Source organism: Oculina patagonica, chromosome 12 (assembly GCF_052425735.1).
Source record: "Oculina patagonica isolate OP01 chromosome 12, crgOcupat, whole genome shotgun sequence".
Classification (NCBI taxonomy): Eukaryota; Metazoa; Cnidaria; class Anthozoa; order Scleractinia; family Oculinidae; genus Oculina; species Oculina patagonica.
The window spans coordinates 12977660-12996731 of NC_135769.1; the positions used below are offsets into that span (position 1 = coordinate 12977660).

At 37.0% G+C, this 19072-nt stretch overlaps 2 protein-coding genes across 3 annotated transcripts; one reads left to right on the top strand and one right to left on the bottom strand.

The window, feature by feature from the left end:
- Nucleotides 1–662: 662 nt before the first annotated feature.
- Nucleotides 663–5163, bottom strand: LOC144631342 (uncharacterized). The gene is made up of 2 exons (XM_078489751.1): nt 4482–5163; nt 663–2663 (listed from the first exon to the last, which is right to left on the bottom strand). The coding sequence occupies exons 1-2, from the start codon at nt 4585–4587 to the stop codon at nt 1459–1461; spliced, it is 1311 nt and encodes a 436-aa protein (XP_078345877.1). The 5' UTR covers nt 4588–5163; the 3' UTR covers nt 663–1458.
- Nucleotides 5164–6158: 995 nt separating this feature from the next.
- Nucleotides 6159–17555, top strand: LOC144631333 (tetraspanin-4-like). Of its 2 annotated transcripts, XR_013566714.1 has the most exons (9): nt 6159–6263; nt 8978–9074; nt 10197–10385; nt 10642–10716; nt 13673–13774; nt 14729–14884; nt 15426–15509; nt 16276–16437; nt 16773–17555. XR_013566714.1 is itself a non-coding variant. In XM_078489743.1 (8 exons), the coding sequence occupies exons 2-8, from the start codon at nt 9009–9011 to the stop codon at nt 16339–16341; spliced, it is 738 nt and encodes a 245-aa protein (XP_078345869.1). In that variant the 5' UTR covers nt 6159–6263; nt 8978–9008; the 3' UTR covers nt 16342–17555. The 2 variants fall into 2 exon arrangements, 1 of the variants encoding a protein (XP_078345869.1); XM_078489743.1 differs by having other exon boundaries at nt 16276–17555.
- The last annotated feature ends 1517 nt before the right edge of the window (nt 17556–19072 follow it).

The following is a 19072-nucleotide window of genomic DNA, read 5'->3' on the forward strand; positions in this document are numbered from 1 at the left end:
GTTAGTTGTGGAGTAGTGCAAAAATGGGATTAGCGCGAAGACTGGCGAGTGGTACACCCCTCCCCTTATTTTTGGCTCCCCTTTTCACGCTGTTCCCCAACTAAAGGAACAGGCACCTTTTGTTGACCTTGATGCAAGAATAAAAAAGTTAGGTGAAGATATTTAGTGAATCATTCAAACGAGAGCAAAGTGTAATTAGTTTTTTTTAAACGATTTATCCAAGGCACATGGACAGAGTTTTGAAACGTCTGCCACATTTTTTCAATTTTTTTTATTGAAATCTCATACCTGTATAACTCATGATAATACTTCTTTTATTACTTTAGTGGATTGTTATAGTCGTTTTTTACAAAGCTAGACCATTATTTTTAGGTTTTCATTAATGTAAATATTTCTTTTGACTTTTCGAAGTGATGCTCATGATACTGCCCCTTATAAGATCTTTTCTTGAAAATCAAGAAACAAGAAACAAACAAATTTGTAATCTGATGTTCAAATGATATACAAATTAAAAATGAGTTTGTTGCCCCCACCCCATCCCTCTTGCCTTTACAGCCACCGATAGCTCCAGCTTGCACAGTGATACAATCTTGTCCAAAGTTTTTTATCTCAATGGCAATTTTTGAAACTAGATAATACTATAACAAGGTAAAGACAAGGTATTTTAATTAACTCAGTGTTTTAATTTCAAAACGTTTTAAAATATGCACCATAAACTGTAAAGTTCTGTGATATTATTAGTTTCACAACACTGCAGGCAATAAATAAAATTTTAACCAGCAATTCAAGGTTTAAGAGCAAGCAGTTTATAATTTCCTTCAAAGCCTTTAAGCACAAAATATAATCTATCTATTTAGTATTATAATTCTGGTTTGAACAGATTACAGGACTTCACATTTATTTGACAAGCTGACTTGCCTAATTTTGGTTTTCTGCAGCAATTTTAAAAACATTTCCTGACAGTTTATTTGTTAGCCCAGTGTTCGGCAGTTTGTCGCAGGGCAGGGATTACGATACCTCCCGTGACTAATACATGGGGAAGGGGACTATCACCATTTGATGTGAGTAGTCACTTCTCCTGTGTGCAAATTTTAAAATAGCTATGGGTAACAAATTAAGCACTTTCTAATATGGATGTTTTCTTATAAAAATAGAATTATAGTGAATGTTGAAGTTACAGTTAGGTCAAGACATAAACCGCCAATGATATTTCTTGTTACTTTCTTATAAAACTGTCCCAATTTCCGTAGATGTTATGGTAGATTAATCTAAACTGCTGATCTTAATAATGGGGATTATTGCTAAATAACTGCCTTGTCCATCACCAACAGTTGTAAACCTACTTTTGTAGGCAACACACTTTTAAAGTGACTTTCTTTTGTGTTGTGTCTGAAATTACAAGTATGAATACTTTGAATTATTTAATAACTATATTTATCATATATTAAAAAACTCAGTTTAAATAACTTTCCCCATTTTGGCCAGCAAAACAGGAGTTAAAATTTTATCAAGTTCCTCAATTCTCTTCTTAAAACGAAGTCTGTCTATGGCATCTGCCTCCCATGTTCCTTTACGAGCTTGACTGTAAGCAAAGCTCCAAACAACCATTGGATGAACTTCAGCAAGCTCGTTATCTGGCTTAAAGCAAACTTTCTTTTTTCTTTTTACTTGAGATGCAGTTTTTTCTGTTGAGTCCCTAGAAACGAAGTTTGCATTGTCACTTGTATCTATTTTTTTCGAAATTTTCTTATTTAGGATTAACTCCTCACAGCTGTAACACAAGTTAGGTTGTAGTATTTCCTGCACAAACGAATCCAGCTTATTGTCAAATGATTCCATTACTGCAACTTCACAGTACAGATTGGAGGACAAAATAACAGACTTCACAAAGCTTTCTTGGTGTAGTTCATTTGCCTCGCATTCATATTCAAACCTTGCACAACAGTGACTTTCATCTGCACATGAATTGTCAAAGAAAATAAAATCTTCACAATCTGAGTCCCAATCTTTGCATCCAGAGTCACTTGAAGAAACAACACTTGATGTATCAGAGTGTTCAATATCAAAACAAATAAACATCCGTACAAGTTGCCCATTTTGATTGTACACACAGTCGCTTACGGAAATATTTAGTTCGTTCATATCACACATTTCATCAGAAAACTTCACAAATGATGGCACTTTAGAATCACACTGTGTCTTAGTGTCACTGCTGTTAAAATATCCAAATGTATCCTTCAAGATATCATGTGAAATGTTTGTCAGGTCACAATGAACTCTCTCTCTTGCACCTGCTGAAAAACTCGAGGCTGTTTTGAAGTGAAGATAGAGGTCTTTAAGCTCACTGTATGGTGAAGTACACATGTTTACTGGTTGACTGTTCTTCACACTGTCCACTGAGATCTGAGAAGAGTTTTCAAGCTTTGCTTCACTTAAAAAGCTTTGATCACACCACATGTGATTTGAGTTACTCTCACTGTAGGCTGATAGGAAATGGCAATACCTCTGAAAATGTATTGCTGACAAAGATGTTTTTCTTTGTAAATCAAAACAACTGAATAGGTTAGTTCTTAAAACTTGTTCATTTTTAACCATGTCTCCAGTTGGGTCCTCTGGGGAGTCTTTGGTCACCACTGCAGATCTCCAAAAAGTCAAGTCTAACTCTGCAAAAAAAAAAAAAACAAGTTAAGTTATTCAGCAAGTTTCAAGTTTTGCTGCAATTTATCATTCTTTAGGTTTTTCCCCAAATTAAAACAAGGCCCAGATATTATTTCAAGATTGTTACCAGTATAAAGCTGTTTGGGACATAAAAAGGCTGAAAACTTCAATTTTGGTTGCACTTCATAAAAAAATTTGCTTTTCCAAAGAATAATGTTAAATTGCATTTGCCTGAAGCCTTCCTTTGTTAAATCCCTGTGTGAAGCCTTTGGCACATCACAGTTGATGACAAACATGTATTCCACCCAACTATTTTCAATTCAAAGGCATGAGTTTTTTATATTTCTGGGAGTGTGTGGTTTTTGTCAAAAATGTTTGAGAAATTTCTAGTTCCACCCCTAGGATGTTTTTTTCCAGAGAACTTTGTCATCAGTTCATTTCCCATCTAAAATAATTATTGGAGAAATATTTGGGGAAAGAATCCTTACTTGCATGGACTTATTTTTCTTACATTGGCCAGAGTTTACAATTATAACCCAAAAGTATGCAATTCAGACCTTAGGCAAGAGAGTCGGCAGATATCTAAGTGGTGAATGTTTAATTTATGCACCAGCCTGCAGCATGATGAGGTTGAGTGAGTGAGTTAGGTGTAACCATGTCGAAGCACTGTTGATAGTGGGAATGTCCAATTCCCTCCAAGACATGCTGGCAGGGAATCGTGATAGTTGTATTCAGCATTGCCAAGTCCAGGACATGTTTTGTTGAATACAAATACCATGATTCTCTTGAGGCACCTCTCATTGAGAGAATTGGCCCCGGGGGGCACTCCCATACATGAGCTATATAGGTATGTGCCGCTGTGAAGGGTATGGTTTTCAAGCAGTTTAGTCTGGGATAGGGTATAGAAATCAGAGAGTTTTGGTCTAGAAAAGGGTAGCATTTGCCGGGAAACCGATCAACGGTATGACGAATATAGTCCAGAAACTCGGAAGAGAAAGAGGCTTTCCTAAACGTAAATAAAATCACAGCGGCATCGTTGTTCACAGATGGTTTTCCATTAAAACACTGATAATGATACAGTTCTAACAAAATGCAAGTCTGGGATAGGGTAGGGATTTTCAGTGTCTAGTCTAGTATCATCGATCCTTTTCGGGCCATTGGACGCATAAGGCCTCGTCTAGTCTAGTATAGGGTTGCAAAAATCAGCTGAACATGGTCTGGTATAGCGTAAGGGCTTCAAATTCCCAGCGGCACACCCCCACCCAAAAATATACCGGGTGCCCCCCCCCCCCCGGAATTGGCCATTGTCAGAAGCAACCTCTTACTCTTTCTTCATCTCTTGTTGACGGTTGTGAAATGAAGATGCAATCTCTAATGCCTTCTTATCCTCCAAATTTACTGAAAATCAGGAATCCTAAGAAACTTATTTTTCACTCCCTGTTGACCAACACTGCTTATGCAACAAACACCAAGCTTGCACACTCAGAAGTTGTTAAGGGGGTGGTGTGGGGGGACATTTAGTGCTTTTCCAACAAATTATAACATTCTGTCAACATTATCTATTATTTGCTATAAAAAGAACTGCAATGTTGTGCACTATCACCAGTCAAACTGATCAGAAATGGCATGGAAAAATAGTACAGCAAGATATATAAAACAGCCCATGCCCAGAGCTTGCTTGTCCTAGATGACAAGTTATGAACTAAAACTTGTATACAAATTTTAAATCAACAGCCAAGATGATGCAATTGATCATTATGCAGCAAACTACTTACTCATAGTTAAAAAAACTTTAAAGGAAGGCAAAACAGAGTAAAACTTACCTGAAAGCCATGGATCGAACACATTCTTGCACAATTTTAGAATGAATGGAGCTCCGACGCATATAACTGCGCCTTCCATAAATGTCGTAAGCATTTGCTCCAGCATAATTCTGTAAATCTTTCGTTGACAACGTCTCTAACAATGTTATCTTGATTTCGTATATCTGTTAGAGTGTCTCTCCAAACTGTATGAAGTTTATAGAAGGGATATAAACTCGTTTCTTCACAAGTCCGCACTTCACGCAATAAAACTTTGAGCCCACAGGGCAAAATTGGTACACGTATAAATCTTGTAGTAAAACAATTCTTCTCGGCAAAATTCTTTTTCTCAAAGGCGTCCATACCGTGTTTCTATGTTCTTCCGTTGTACATGAACTGAATCTAAACAAGATGAATCATGATCCTGTTTATATATCGCGACATGACCTGCTCTCGTGGGCACTGAGGATGATGCAATCAATGAATGAGGAACAGCACGGCCGATAGTCATGTTCGTCGCTTCGTGATAGTTCACACGTAAATCGTTGAAAAACCAGGGCCATCAACTAAAAGAAAGCTTCTTAGAGTCTTTTCTAAACAGAAAAACTACAGCTTCGTGAAAAGACTACAAGAAGCTTTCTTTCTCGTCGAATCTCGGTGTTTCCACCGGCCCGCCAAAACAGACAATTCGAGAAATGGTATGGGTGCGACTCTCCCTACCCGTGACAGTACTATTTTCCTCTCCCCATTCCCACTCATATTTTTTCAAACTTCCGCGCAAAGTTAATTTCCTTTCTTGAGGGAAATGGTCAAAACTATTGTACTCAGACAGGACCCACCACTCTGCAAAAAGACAGGTGGTCTCTTCATGTACCCCCCTTCCCCACCTTAAAAGATGGTGTCTATTTCTATCTCCACTCTATCAGGAGAAGAAACTAAGAAAAAGATTCAAACATCCTTGTGCCATTTCTACTAGCAAGGCAAGCTTCATGCACACCTAATATGAATGTCTCAACTCAAATTTTAAGGCCAATAAATTTTGTCCATTTGGCTTACCAGACAGGTGGTATCTTGCATAGCCCCCTAGGTGGGTCCTCATCGAGTACACTTGCTATGATCACTTCCCTTATTGGAAGGCGGAAAAAATCAAAAATAACTACTCTACTCCATAGTATTTTTTATTTTAAAACATCAGTGAAATATTAGGAAATCTTTCGCACGAAAAAATCATATCTTCACACTTGAAAATAACATGTTATTTTTACATGTGAAGATATTGATTTCAAACATTTTCTGACAATTCAAGTTTGCCCTGTTTCAATGCTGAATGAGCCAAAGTAAATCGATATTAAGTCGAAACATATTCGCATCTTCCTCGGCAATTTTCGGAAATTTTCGGAAAAGTTCGGAAAATGTTCGGAAACATTCCTACGACCTTTCGACAACATTTTGCAAATCTTCGGAAATCTTCGGAAAATGGTCGGCAATCTTCGGAAAATCGTCAAAAAAAGATATCGATTTGAACACTCGAAGATAAATTTCATATCTCCGCGCAACCATTTAATATCCTCTATGTTTGTTCAGGATTCCTTGATACAGTATTTCCCTCAAAATTTGAAGAGCACAGAGTTCATGCTTCAACGAGTCATTGAAAATGAAAGTTTTGCAGCGAGCTTACTCGCGAGGCGTCTCGCGACTTCTCGCGGCTCGCGTGGCAGCTGCAGCAACATCGCATTAGTCACGTGACGCGTTAGTCGACATTTGTAAACTCGCGGTCGATTTTGTGGAAAGTCGTTTCTGGAGGTAAGTTTTTGCATCTTCTTGATTCTCTTGGTTTCGGAAACTTTATTGTTAAGGTTATACTGCTTATTCTCCCGTACCTTTCTCCTCTGCACGGTTTAAAATGTTTAAATTTTTGCGCACATCAGCTAAACGTTACGCCTGCTTTTATAAATTATACACACAAAAGTCCTTGTCAAGTGTTCTTAAAATCGTTTAATACTGTACATACTGGTAGTAAAATTATCCTTCGATCAATAAATATTTCAAGAGCATTTTTTTGTACGGGTACAGCTCACCCAGTATGTTTTGTTCATGCAGTCGCTTGTTGGGTGTGCGGCGCAAAGTACTACGCTAGTTTCTTCAAGTTGTCAAAATATTTTTGAAATTTACGCTGCAGTTTGCATCCAAAGGCGTTTGAAAATCGATAAATTCTGCCTAGTTTGCAAACTTTACAGCCTCAGTTGTTTAGCTTGCCAAAATAGTGTTGTTCTAAGGAGAAAAATAATCAAAAACCACAGTTCAATGCCGGCCTACTCGAAGTAACTCATATCACATGGTTTCAGTTTTGAGGCTGTGTCCATAAAAACCAAAAGAAAAATATTTTGGTTAAGAATTGAAAATTTTTCTTTTTCTAGTTCTAGAATTTGTTAAGATGTTTTGCATGAATTAAATAGGCTTATCGCATTAACGTTCCGACTAACGCTTTAGGCTGGAATTCCATGACTGTTTCCAAAATAGTCTGCAGGTGTTACATGCATGTAGGTTAGCTCTATCAGTATGGAAATATGGAAATGGGTGTTGTTTTGCCGCAAGCTAAATATCTGGAGGGATTTTTCTGCTTGCTAAACTGAGAGTGGAAAGGTTTTTTGTTCTTGTTTCCATTTCCTTTCTTTTTTCCCCTTAATGCTATGAATTTTCTATAAATGCTATGAATTAGCCAAATAGGAAGATGCTGTGCTAGTAGTGTAAGACTGATATCAATAATTTATTGCTACCAACCATTATAATTTGCATCTACTTGTAACTTAATTCTCATAAAAGTAAAGTGAAGTTGCAAACAATTTATTTTTCATTGCTGTGTGCAGTGCATATTTTTGAAGACGAAATTACCAGATTAACTATCGCCATAAGAGCCCTGCCCTCTTTTAAGTAAATGTTGACGTGGATCTTTGGTGAGTTGATTGGGAAAGGTTTCATAATCTGATTCGTCATTAACCTGCAAATTAAAGAAGGGTGTTGCCATTTGGCCATGGAGGTAATACATGCTTCTGGCAGTCAAAATTTTAAAAATGTTGGATTATCCATTCCCATACTGACATCCAACTTAGATGTTACTTTCTTTGCTATAGGGGTGACAACTCAAATAAACAATTTTCAGGAGAACAGAAAATTTTACTTGGAATCTAATAAATTGACAAGAATCAGGAGATTGTCACCTTTCTCATTGCTATATGACTTCAGAAATGAAAACACAGGCGGAAACATTTCCAAGATTTCCATCAAGCCGACATTGCTAGACTATATGCTGTGAACATAAAAGTTTTGTACTTTTATTTTAATGGTATTGTACTCAGTTTAGCTAAACAAAGCCCTTTTAGACAACTAACCTACAAAAGGGTGTAATCTGCACCAGTAAAAAAATTTACAACGCTTATCAGTTGAGTCAACAATTTTGCAACAAGGGAAGTTTTGCACCCAATTTTTACTGTTAAAACTCTGCTGTTGTCAGGGGTGACAGAGCTAGTTTTCCCCGGAAACATCTCTTGCTATTGACGTCAGCAGTCCTGTTTGCTTGAAAGTTGAATCACTGAAAAGTGCAACAGACTGCTGACATCAATAGCAGGAGATGCTTCCAATGGAAACTAGCTTTGTCACCCCTGACAACAGCAGAGTTTTAACAGTAAAAACTCTGCCTTAAAAGCCCTTCATTGCATACTCAACAAATAAGCGTAGTAAAGAGTTTTGACCACCGATTATCACCAGTTCACTTTCATGATCGCTCTTGTGAAATGTTGGCTGACACCCCGTCAACTTTTGATTGGCGAAAATCTTGGAAACATTTCTATGGCTGTTTTGATTTTTGAATTTGCTAATCAATGTAAACAGTGGTTAAAAAACTTTGTTGGTCTGGGAAATTGAAACTTGAAACATGGCACCTAAATCTTGAAATCACTTGAAAAATGCTCTAAGTCTTTTTGTGATGACCTTCTTTAGAGTGGTCATCCATGCCTTCCTTGGTGTTATAATAAAACTTCAAATTTTTTAAAAAAATCTGCGATCCACCCATCAATAGAACCGAATAGGACTGGAAACTAACTGCAGGAAACCAGATTTGTCATTCTGTTGCACACGATCAATCACAACTGATTTTAAGTACTGTAATATAATGCACATTTCCAAGATCAGATGAACAGATGTCAAGTTTAACTTAACAAGAAATCACTGTGTAAAACACGAAGCAAAACATGGTTTGAAGTCTAGATTTCAGAATAGAATGCTTATTAAACATTTATTTACTGTACATCTTCACTCATCATTTGTGTTTTGACTGGACTCACCCTGACATGGCTATGAAAGGGGTTATTATTTTCAGTAAGAAGACGACTGACCAAGCTTTTGTCACTGGGTCCACATGAAGCAGCAGTAAAAACGAGGTGGCTTTATAAAAACAGGGTGTTCGTAAGGTGGGGTTCCACAGTAGATTCATTGTGCACATTTCGTTTTTATACTTACAGATACTGCCTTTTAACAAACAAGAACAGTGTGATGGCTGTGGATGGATGTGCAAAGATTGTCAAAATCCTGTTGTTTGTGTTCAACTTCATCTTCTTTGTAAGTTAGTCGTACTTACAAGTACTTTGATACACTGTCATTGTAAGAACAAAGTACCTCCTCTACTGGCGAATGGAGTATAATTCCTTCTGTTAAGTCCTCTGGTATTCAGTGTATTTGCATTTTGTTGCATCCAAGTTCTGTCTTGTAGATTAATCTGATATTTATACAGGCTTACAAACTTTTATCTTAAGTAATGCATTAAAACAGTTACTGTTAGCATTTTATTCAAACCAACAAGAACTTAAATGTCTCTTTTAAGTCTTAGGTAGCCAAACAGGCTGGTACTTATCTTAGGTTTCTATAACATGAAGAAGCTATCTGTATTGCTACTTCTACTGGATGTGTTGCTAGTCCATTACCAACTACCTTCTCCCCCCGCCCCCTCCCAACATTTTGTCAACTTGCCAGGTCCCTGTTATGGTCTTGGCTAGAGATAGGCCCTGCCAGGGTAAATGCTGACCACACATAAAAAATAATTGCCACAAACAATAACCTTTCTCACTAAATTTAGACAAGTGACAGTAAAGGGATAGAATGACCAATGAAACAGCAACACCCAATAATTGAAATTCAGACGAGCCACTTAGGCATGCCCTGGCAGGACCTCTAGAGAGAGGTGTTGTGCAAGTGGTGTCTTGCTGATTAGAGCAAAAGAACATGACCGTGGCCTGAGTTCTCAAAACCCAAACCTACCGGTAACCATTTAAGGGTGTGGTATCCACAGCTACGCTTAAACACTAGCTTAAATTGTTTGTTGTAATTAAAACAATTATTGCAAAGTCAAATATAAACTGGTTATAAATTCAAAATTCTAAATATGTGAAATTTTAGTGACTAATGATTCAATATTTTAGCATCAATTTCCTTCAAATTTTAAAGACTTACCATCTCACATTTTTTGCAATGCCTTTTCGAGGCCTCAAAGAAAGTGTTAAGTCGCAAAAAAATATAACTCTCACTGTCTTACAAGTCTTGAATTTACTGTTCCCCACCCCTTGAACTTATAAATAATCTGAAATTAATTTTTGCTTCAAAATTACTTTAGTCTCAAACTGTTATGCAACTAGTGACTGTCATTTGCAAGTTAATAATTGTTAGTGATCTTATGCTTTCTCTTAGCTTGGTGGTGTTGGATTGCTTGGAGTAGGGATATATGTTCAGCTAAAGATTGGTGATTATGTCGAGCTCTCATCTGTGAAGTATGTGACAGGATCCATCATTATTATTACTGTCGGTGCAGTTATTGCTGTAATTGCATTCTTTGGTTGTTGTGGTGCTATAAAGGAAAACAGATGCCTTCTTGGAACAGTAAGATCAACCTTAATTTTCTTGATATAATGCATGATCCTGCAAATGCTAGAGACTAGGTTTTTATACTTTTAAAATAATTTAATGTAATAAAATTATGCTCTATACATTGTTGCATGTATATGTCTGATGCCACTTGTCTCATAATAGTGAGATATATGTTTGCTGTAATTCCTTTTTCTTAACAATATAACTGTTAAAGCATGTATCAAAAAGTATTCAATAGTAAGATGTGTCTTTTTCTCTTCTTGTGTAGTTTTTTGCCTTGATGTTGTTGGTCTTTGGCCTGGAAGTTGCAGGAACAGCTTTGGGCTTTGTTTACAGGGATCAGGTGCGTTTGGAATCTCTGACAGCAAATAATCATTTATTTTGAGAATTACATGTACATTTCACCCATGAATGATTAAAGGCAGCAAAATTTAATTTTACCATTCTTATGTACTCAACTTGAAAAATATGAAGTTACAGTTGTAGTTTATTGTTTTTGGTAGTAACTATTATTATTATTATTGAAATAATATTGTTACACCACATGTTGTTCACTGTACATTGCTCATTCAGTCAGTGAGTGAGTGCTTTATTAGGAATGTGACCCCTCAGTGAGGAAAACAAGAAATTCAGTGCTAAAAATTGCCAGTCACCCCTTGCCAGTGCAATTAAAATTAGACCAGAACAACTAAAAGTTGAGGTTTGATCAACTAATGTGTGACTACAATACAAAGGAGTTGTGATATACAATGTGAAAATGTGATATAAAAAATGAAATAAAGTAACTGCAAGAAAGCAAGTAGCTTAATATAATTTACTGAACTTCTTTTCTTTTTTTTTTTCTTTAAGGTAGCAGAACTGCAATAAACATGTCCAATTTGAAAATTAATATCTCAAACATAAAATAATTTTTCAAAATAAAAGTTACATAGGCTTATTAAGGTGGCTGAATACAGTTTTTACGTGGCTCAAAGGCGTGCGCTACGATTTTGTGTTTGACGTCATTATTGCATCGCGCGGGCAAAAATGGCGCTAGCAACTCTAAACAGAAACGAAAAAGAGTTCCCTCTGTTTTACCGCGCTTTACCAAATTTGTATACAAAAGAAAACTTCAAAATACTTTCAGATAGTTCTTGAAACCTGGGACGGAAAACAATACGACAAAAAAGGTGGATAAACAACCGACAGAGAAGTTCTAATTCTGTCTTTCATTATCGCTCGCGACGCATGGCGTCTACATATTAGCGCGTGCTCGCGCGCGCAATTTGATTCACTTCTGAGGTCGTAAAAGCAAGCTTTTGATCCAGATTTTCTCGAAAACCTACCGTACAACCTATTATGAAACTTTCACAATAAAATTTAAGGGGTGAACCACGTCCACAGCCAAAATTTTGAAAAAATCTGTAAGACAGATTTTGAGCTATTTTAAAAATCGGCAAAATATCACATTTTCCTATTTTGCGAAAAATCTGTCTTACAGATTTTTATATTATTTTGCATGAATGATGAAACAAAGCCAATTTCTTATTTTTGACATTTTGAGGTAGGTTCGTACGGGTAGATTTTGGGAAAAACGCCGTTTAAACTACTAGTGCCAGTCCCCTCTGAAGCACTCGGCCGTTCATTTAAGCTGTTTATTAACATTTTTATTTTTCAAATATGGCATTAGATGATTATAGGATGTAACAAAAAGTGATAAGAGAAAGACAAAACTTTTCTGGAGATTGTACAAAAGAGTTAAAGGTTGGACTGATTTGCCCTCTCAAAACTGTATTAAGCCACCTTAAACAAGACCAGGACATTCAGGAAAATGATATACGAGGTGTCAATTTTCACACCTTGGGTGTGAATTCGCGGTTAAATCGCAGGCTCATAAAATTAAAGATTGCCGATTTACGGCTTTCCTTTGAAAGATACAGAGATAATTTCAACTGGAGCCGATTTATGATAGAAACGTTCGATTACCTACAAATACCCGGAATATGCCAGCATTTATTTCTGGAGATAGAGCGTTCTAGTTATTTTTATGTGTGCCTCAACTTTGGATAGCCATAATTTTGTCAAAAATGTCTGGGCTGCTCCGGGTATTCATACACAGTTTCCTCGACATTACACAAATAAACAGTGCAAATTTCACCGAGATCTGACAATTCTACACCTTTAAATTGCAAGTACCTTTCGAGGCGGTCTGTTACAGCGGCGAAATTAGCGAATGTAAGCAGCGAAATGTGCGTTCGACGCTCTGTTTTTTTTTCAATGCCATTATTAAATTCTCAGAGGAAGACCGCTGTTCTTTGTGTTTAAGGCCGCATTGTTACGATTGCTACACGAACAAGCACGAAAAAAACACGGATTTTTCCGATTACTGTCGGAGAAAACATGGCGGCGTAAACAAATATGATACACATAGCAACGCCAGATTTCGCAATTGCGTTACGGAACTCATGCTGCGTCTTCTTCTGGGCTCTGGGAGGGTCAGATATCAAGACAGCTTCTTTGTGAGATTTAGAAGGCTTAATAAGAGGCATAGATTTAGTCGATGCTTTCGAATTATATTTGAAGATGAAATACGAAAGAATTTTGCCGTCTTTTACTAAAATTTTGCTCAAACTGCGTAGATACGATCGCATGTTGTAAAGCCGATTCATGTAACATTGCTGTCAACGCGAGGTCATATCGACTCGGGTGGCAATGCGCTAATCATTAACATCGCAAAATTGCGCTTGTAGCAACCAACTTTCGCCTTTTTTTCTCCGCTTCTAAGCTAAAAGAAGCCCCCATCTCTTGTATTTGTGTTAACTTTATTAATATCTTTGAAAAGAGCGAGTTTTTAGGTATGGTTTATTTTTGACCTTATAGCAGTTCTAATACCTTAAGTCTAATTTTATGAACTTTGATGAATAATATTGTTAGTTCTGGAGTGGACAATTCTAAACATTTAAACAGTTTCACGAGTATGGAAAAAACCCATGCTATGAGAATTCCTTAGTGAACAATTCAAATATTGTCAAGTGACAATGACAGTTTGTCATCCAAAGATGGTACATTTGAATCCTGATAGCTCGAACCCTTGATAACTCAAACCTTTTCTGATTCCCCTCCAGGTTGTTTTCTTACTAATTTTACCCTCAATAACTCAAACTCCTGATATCTCGAACCGTTTTCGATTTCCCTTGAAGGTTCAAGTTATCGGGATTCAACTGTAGATGTTGTGGAATGCTTCTTGACCAAATATAGCCAATGAAGAAATTTGATAAATAATATTATTATTTAGAATATGAAATATTTCCAATTAACAGGTGAAAGATGACTTAATGAAGGACCTGAATGAAACACTGAGTCAGTACAGCAAATCAGGCAATGAAGGAGTGACGGATGCTTTTGACCTACTGCAGGAAAAAGTATGTTACTGCAGTTATTATTATTGTGATGGTTATTCAGCAATCCTCTCACTCAGGCCACTGCATCCAAGGGGTGGAGGGGGAGGGGCAATGGGAGTCTTGGAAGAAAATAATGTGAACTCAGGGAGGCCAAATAAAGGCATAGGTGAATATATGTAGAAACCCTGAATTAAACCCCTACCTTTTCAAGACAAGTCAGCGTACAAACCTAAAAGTAACTGCTTATGTTCCTATTACACTACAATTCTCCCACTTATGCAGCCACGAGTGTCATCTCGAGTTGTTTCACAGTGACCATATAAATGTAACTTGATTTCAAATGATTTGTAAATCTGTTTTTTTGTTGTTTTTTTTTTTGTTGTTTTTTTTTTTACATACGGTCACTGGCCCTGCATACTACCAAAACTCATTTGAAAATTTATAGAAATTTATTTAAATTACAAACAGCATTAAGTACATTTCCTATATGTAATAAAAACATTAATTCTTGGGGAGCAGGTTTTTCATGTTATTTTCCCTGCTGGGGAGTAGTCCCATATATGAGCTATAGACATGTAGTTGTAAATAATAAGGATGGTAGATTTTTAAGCTCGGTATAAATAATAAAGAAATTTTTAATTAAAAGAGGGGGGGAAAAAAAAAAAAAGCCCGGGGGGAAAACTGTAGTTATGTGTCACTGTGAAGGCTGAACTGACTGCTATAGTGATAAGTTTCTGGGGAATACCAAGGGTACAAGGGGTAGGGTAGACATTTCTGGCATCTAGTCTAGAATAGGGTCACAAAATGCAGCTGAACATGGCATAGATTGGGAAAGGCTTTTAGAGTCCCATCAGCACATCCCCACCCAAAAATTCACAGAGTTCACAGGGTTTATTTCCCTTAGTTTGAAATCTTTATGAGAAAGGTTTATATATACATTTAAAATATAACTGGCCGTAAGTATTTCTATTACAGGAAAAATGTTGTGGAGTAAATGATTATACAGACTGGCGAAGATCATCTTTCTCTGGTGGAAACCACACCCGTGTTCCTGATAGTTGCTGCAAAGATGTGAAACCAGGCTGTGGAAAGATACCAGGTGGCACTGATACCAGTAACATCAACACTGAGGTATGTAATCTAAAAATAACGCTGTAAAGCCCCTCCCCCCTCCCTCCTCACTTTGAAAGGTTTTGAAAAGAAATAAAATATAGAGTTGTTTTTGTATACATGTAGGAAGCTTTCTGGTTTTTATAAACTGTGTTAAATACTTGAATATAAGTGGTGAAAAATAATTATTAAGGAAACAGGAAACTCATAATTGCACAAGAGTGGGGTATTTTACATTTATTATCCAACTCTGCTTCGTAGAGTACAAATAACGGTCGTCTCATTCCCCCCCGACCACAGGAAAGATTTTAAAACGTGGCAAGTCAGCATTTTGGAGAAAGAAATTGTTGGATAATAAATCTCTTATTAGACATTTTCAAGTGTGTAGTATCGCTGTACATTTTTACTCATCATTTGTATTTTGACTTGCCCTTCAGGCTTGCCAAAATACTGCATGACTCGTAAAAATGTACAGCAATACTACACACTTGAATGGCAAATAAGATATATGTATTAGTTATCAATCAACAAAATATTGACACCAAGTGCGTATTTATTTCAGGGTTGCTATAAGAAGACACTTGCATTACTCAGAGACAACTTGATTATTATTTGCGGAATAGGAGTTGCAGTGGCGGTTATTCAGGTTTGTTTGCAACAGGTGTTGCCATCTCTAAAATGACTCATACGGTAGTTATTGCAATTTATTTTGGGGAATGCAATGTATAATTATTTTATTAGTATTACTTTGAATTACATTCACTCACCCATCCATCCACTCATTCATTTATTTAGCTTACTTGCTTTTTTACTTATTAATAAATTTATTTGATATTTACCCCTGCATGCAAGTACATCTAATTAGCTGGAGCTATGTACAATATTGTGACAACCAGTCATTGCAAAAGACTTAGACCAGATTTTAACACATAACAACAGCACATTATAATTATATTAAATAGCATTATTTCCAGAGATGAATATAAAAATCCGCAAAAAAAAATCCTCCAAGTTAAGACCATTTTAGTCGCCATGGCAACTAAAATTTTGGAGCTGGCGACTAAATGTGAACCAAGGTCGCCAGCCTGGCGACTAAAATTGAGAGGAATGATTGAAAGCATCAGCTTAATTTGTTGACTAAAATTTTTCACTGGCAACCAAAACTTTAGTAGTTGGTGGCCAAATGACCACTAAGGAAAAAAGTAAACTTGGAGGGTTGACTGTGGTGCAATAACGATTTCACAGTAGGTGATTTTAGAACTTTGAGGCACAGTTGCATGACTTGCATGTGGTGAGACAAGTGTGGCCAACCTTTGTAGAAAGAAAAACTCTGTTTGGAGGTTACTGCTGAAAAAAAATTTGAATTTTTTTTAAATTTTGATTTAACCGTTTTGTTTATCTTTTCCTGACAGCTTCTCAGCATGATATTTGCCCTGGTCATGATATGCAAGATTAGAGACCAAGGAACGTTTGCTTAGCAAGGAAAGGTTACAGAATGAAGTTGTACAGCAGTTCTCCAATTACTTTTAAAAACAATGTATCTCTTTAACGTAACAAATACTACAGCTCAGCTAGTTTAATACCCGGGGGGGGGGGGGGACTCCCATATGAGAGTGACGGGGATGCTCGTCGTCTCGCTTAGGGGTATAAATTTCGGACTTTGGGTCTCGCTTAGGGCGTTCTGGGGAAAATGCAAGAAAATGACATTATTTTTAGCCGTCAGGGTCTCATTTAGGGTTGCACACGAAGAAATATACAAATATAAGTTCTTTTTCTCAGAATTTTGGTATCTTTTAGGGGTCTAAAATAGCTTAAGCCACGCCCAGATTGGTCTCTTTTAGGGGTTCTTTTCAAAATTTCCGACGAGCATCTCCGTCCCTTTAATATGGGAGTCCCCCCCCCCCCCCGGGTTTAATATCAAAGTGTAGATTCTGATTGTCAAAACAAAAAATAAATCTTCACAATTCTACATTTTTTTAAATATACAACTAGGTCTGTATCACTATTTATCACTATATAACTTTTTTTTTGTGTATTGCATTTGCATTCTCCATTTAGTTTACTTAATCTACACTACCTTTTGCATAGTTATAAGTTTTAAGAGAGATTTATTGGTTAATTATGTTTTAATGTTGGTGCGCACTGCCAAGTCTGGAATGTTACACCTTGAAGAACTTGGAAATTGTAAAGGAAGTACAATTTTTTTGTGTATTGCATTTGCATTCTCCATTTAGTTTACTTAATCTACACTACCTTTTGCATAGTTATAAGTTTTAAGAGAGATTTATTGGTTAATTATGTTTTAATGTTGGTGCGCACTGCCAAGTCTGGAATGTTACACCTTGAAGAACTTGGAAATTGTAAAGGAAGTAGATTTGTCATAACTTGTATTGTACTTGAGTATTTATTAGTATTCTGTCTGAAGGACAACTATTATTTAGAGTTCATGTGTGAATTTTCCTCTACCTAATGTATAATATTTATTAAGAAAACAGTGTAGAAAGTATCTTCTCTGTCATGTTTCTATAGAGTTACATAAACACTCGTGAAAATTTGGGAGGACTGGATATGCACACAGATCGTGTTGCCATATCATTTCTGATTCTCCAATCTCCCAAATTCACTCGTGTATTATTATAAGAATTGTTTTTATGACTTATTATTAAGGACATAAAAAATATTCATCAGTTTCCTTTTTGTACTATATGTTCTTTTTGCCTAAGGTAATTGTTGCCCACTGCGACAGCTCAACAGTTTTCATAGAATCTAATCATTCAGTTTAGACATCAGTAGTCTGCACTCGTATTCACTTGTATTTTTTGTGAACGCACGCAGCCTTAGAACTAGAGGTCGGTAGAAAGTATCGCCCCACAGACGTGCGAGGCTAGCACGCCACAATCCACGCTTTCCCTGCGAGAAGTAACGACACGTCTTCAACCTAACTTGCTTTCTTGAAAAGCTCTTTTTCATTATAGACATATTTTTTAGACTGATTCGCTGTTTAGAAGTTGACAATCTATAACGATAACCCCCCTCTGCTGGATGACAGTACTGAACAGGGCTAAATATTGCTTTATTAGTGTTAGGACCTCCGTGTAAACCACTTAAGTGATGGAGCTTTCCTAATAAAAGATTGGGGCCCCCGGGGGCCCCCACCCCACATTATTATTATTTATTATGCGTTTTTTTGGCTCGTTTCGAAACGGTTTTTTGACAGTTTGAAACAAAACAGTGGAATGCATTTTGACAGCAGCGTCACCTAGAACGATAACGTGAGTTACACGGCAAGAAGATCAGTGAGAGACATAGCTTGCGAGCAGGCTCCGATCTATTGATCGGCGAGCGAAGCGAACCGAGAAGGGCCTGGAGAAAGAATAAAAACGGGGGAGCCTGTTCACAGGGTATAAGCTTGGTCTGCGCATTGTTGGTCTGCGCAATCGTTCAAAGCGATTTCTTATTTTCCGTGCACGGTTAACATTTTACAACACCTCTGTACAGGATATTGGGCGACGGCTTCGTCACCCACAGTGACTCAAACAATACCACGCTAAGCCTCCAGAAACGCACAGCCAAAATGATAATGTCTGCTCCCTGGATGCTCCAGCTAAGGCCCCATTCGACGATTTCAAGCGAGAGTAGCGCGAATGAAAATATTGAAAGTCAAAATGTTATTTAAAGCACTAAACGGCATGCTGCCCAGCTACATCGGAGAAGTTTCGATGAATACACGATACTGCACTAGTAATTTGATTTTCCCAAGTAAAACAGTCATACAGTCAGCGCTTGTTTATGTTTATTGCGGCAAGACTGTTGAGCTGGAGGACTGCTCTTCTTTCTGTAAATTCACAAAAGGCCATCCCAATAAAATGTTTCGTTTCCCATTGCCCAACCGACGCATTTTTTTTTTCCGAAATGTAAAAAAAAAATCAGATTCACTGAACACGATCTTGTTTTATTAACAACAATTGATATGTCATGTCCTTGTCTTAAATTAAAATCGATACTACGTTTTTCAAAGGCTGTTTCGTGCCAAGGGCATTAACGATTGTTCCAACATTCTCAGCAAGATCGACTGAAACAAAATCTTTCGGTTCTGCATCTCCTGGCTTCCTAAATAAACCCAGACCCCTTTTTTCCCCGACCGACCGAACCACCATCACAAACGAAACATTTTATTGGGATGGCCAAACAAAAACAAAATCAAACAAA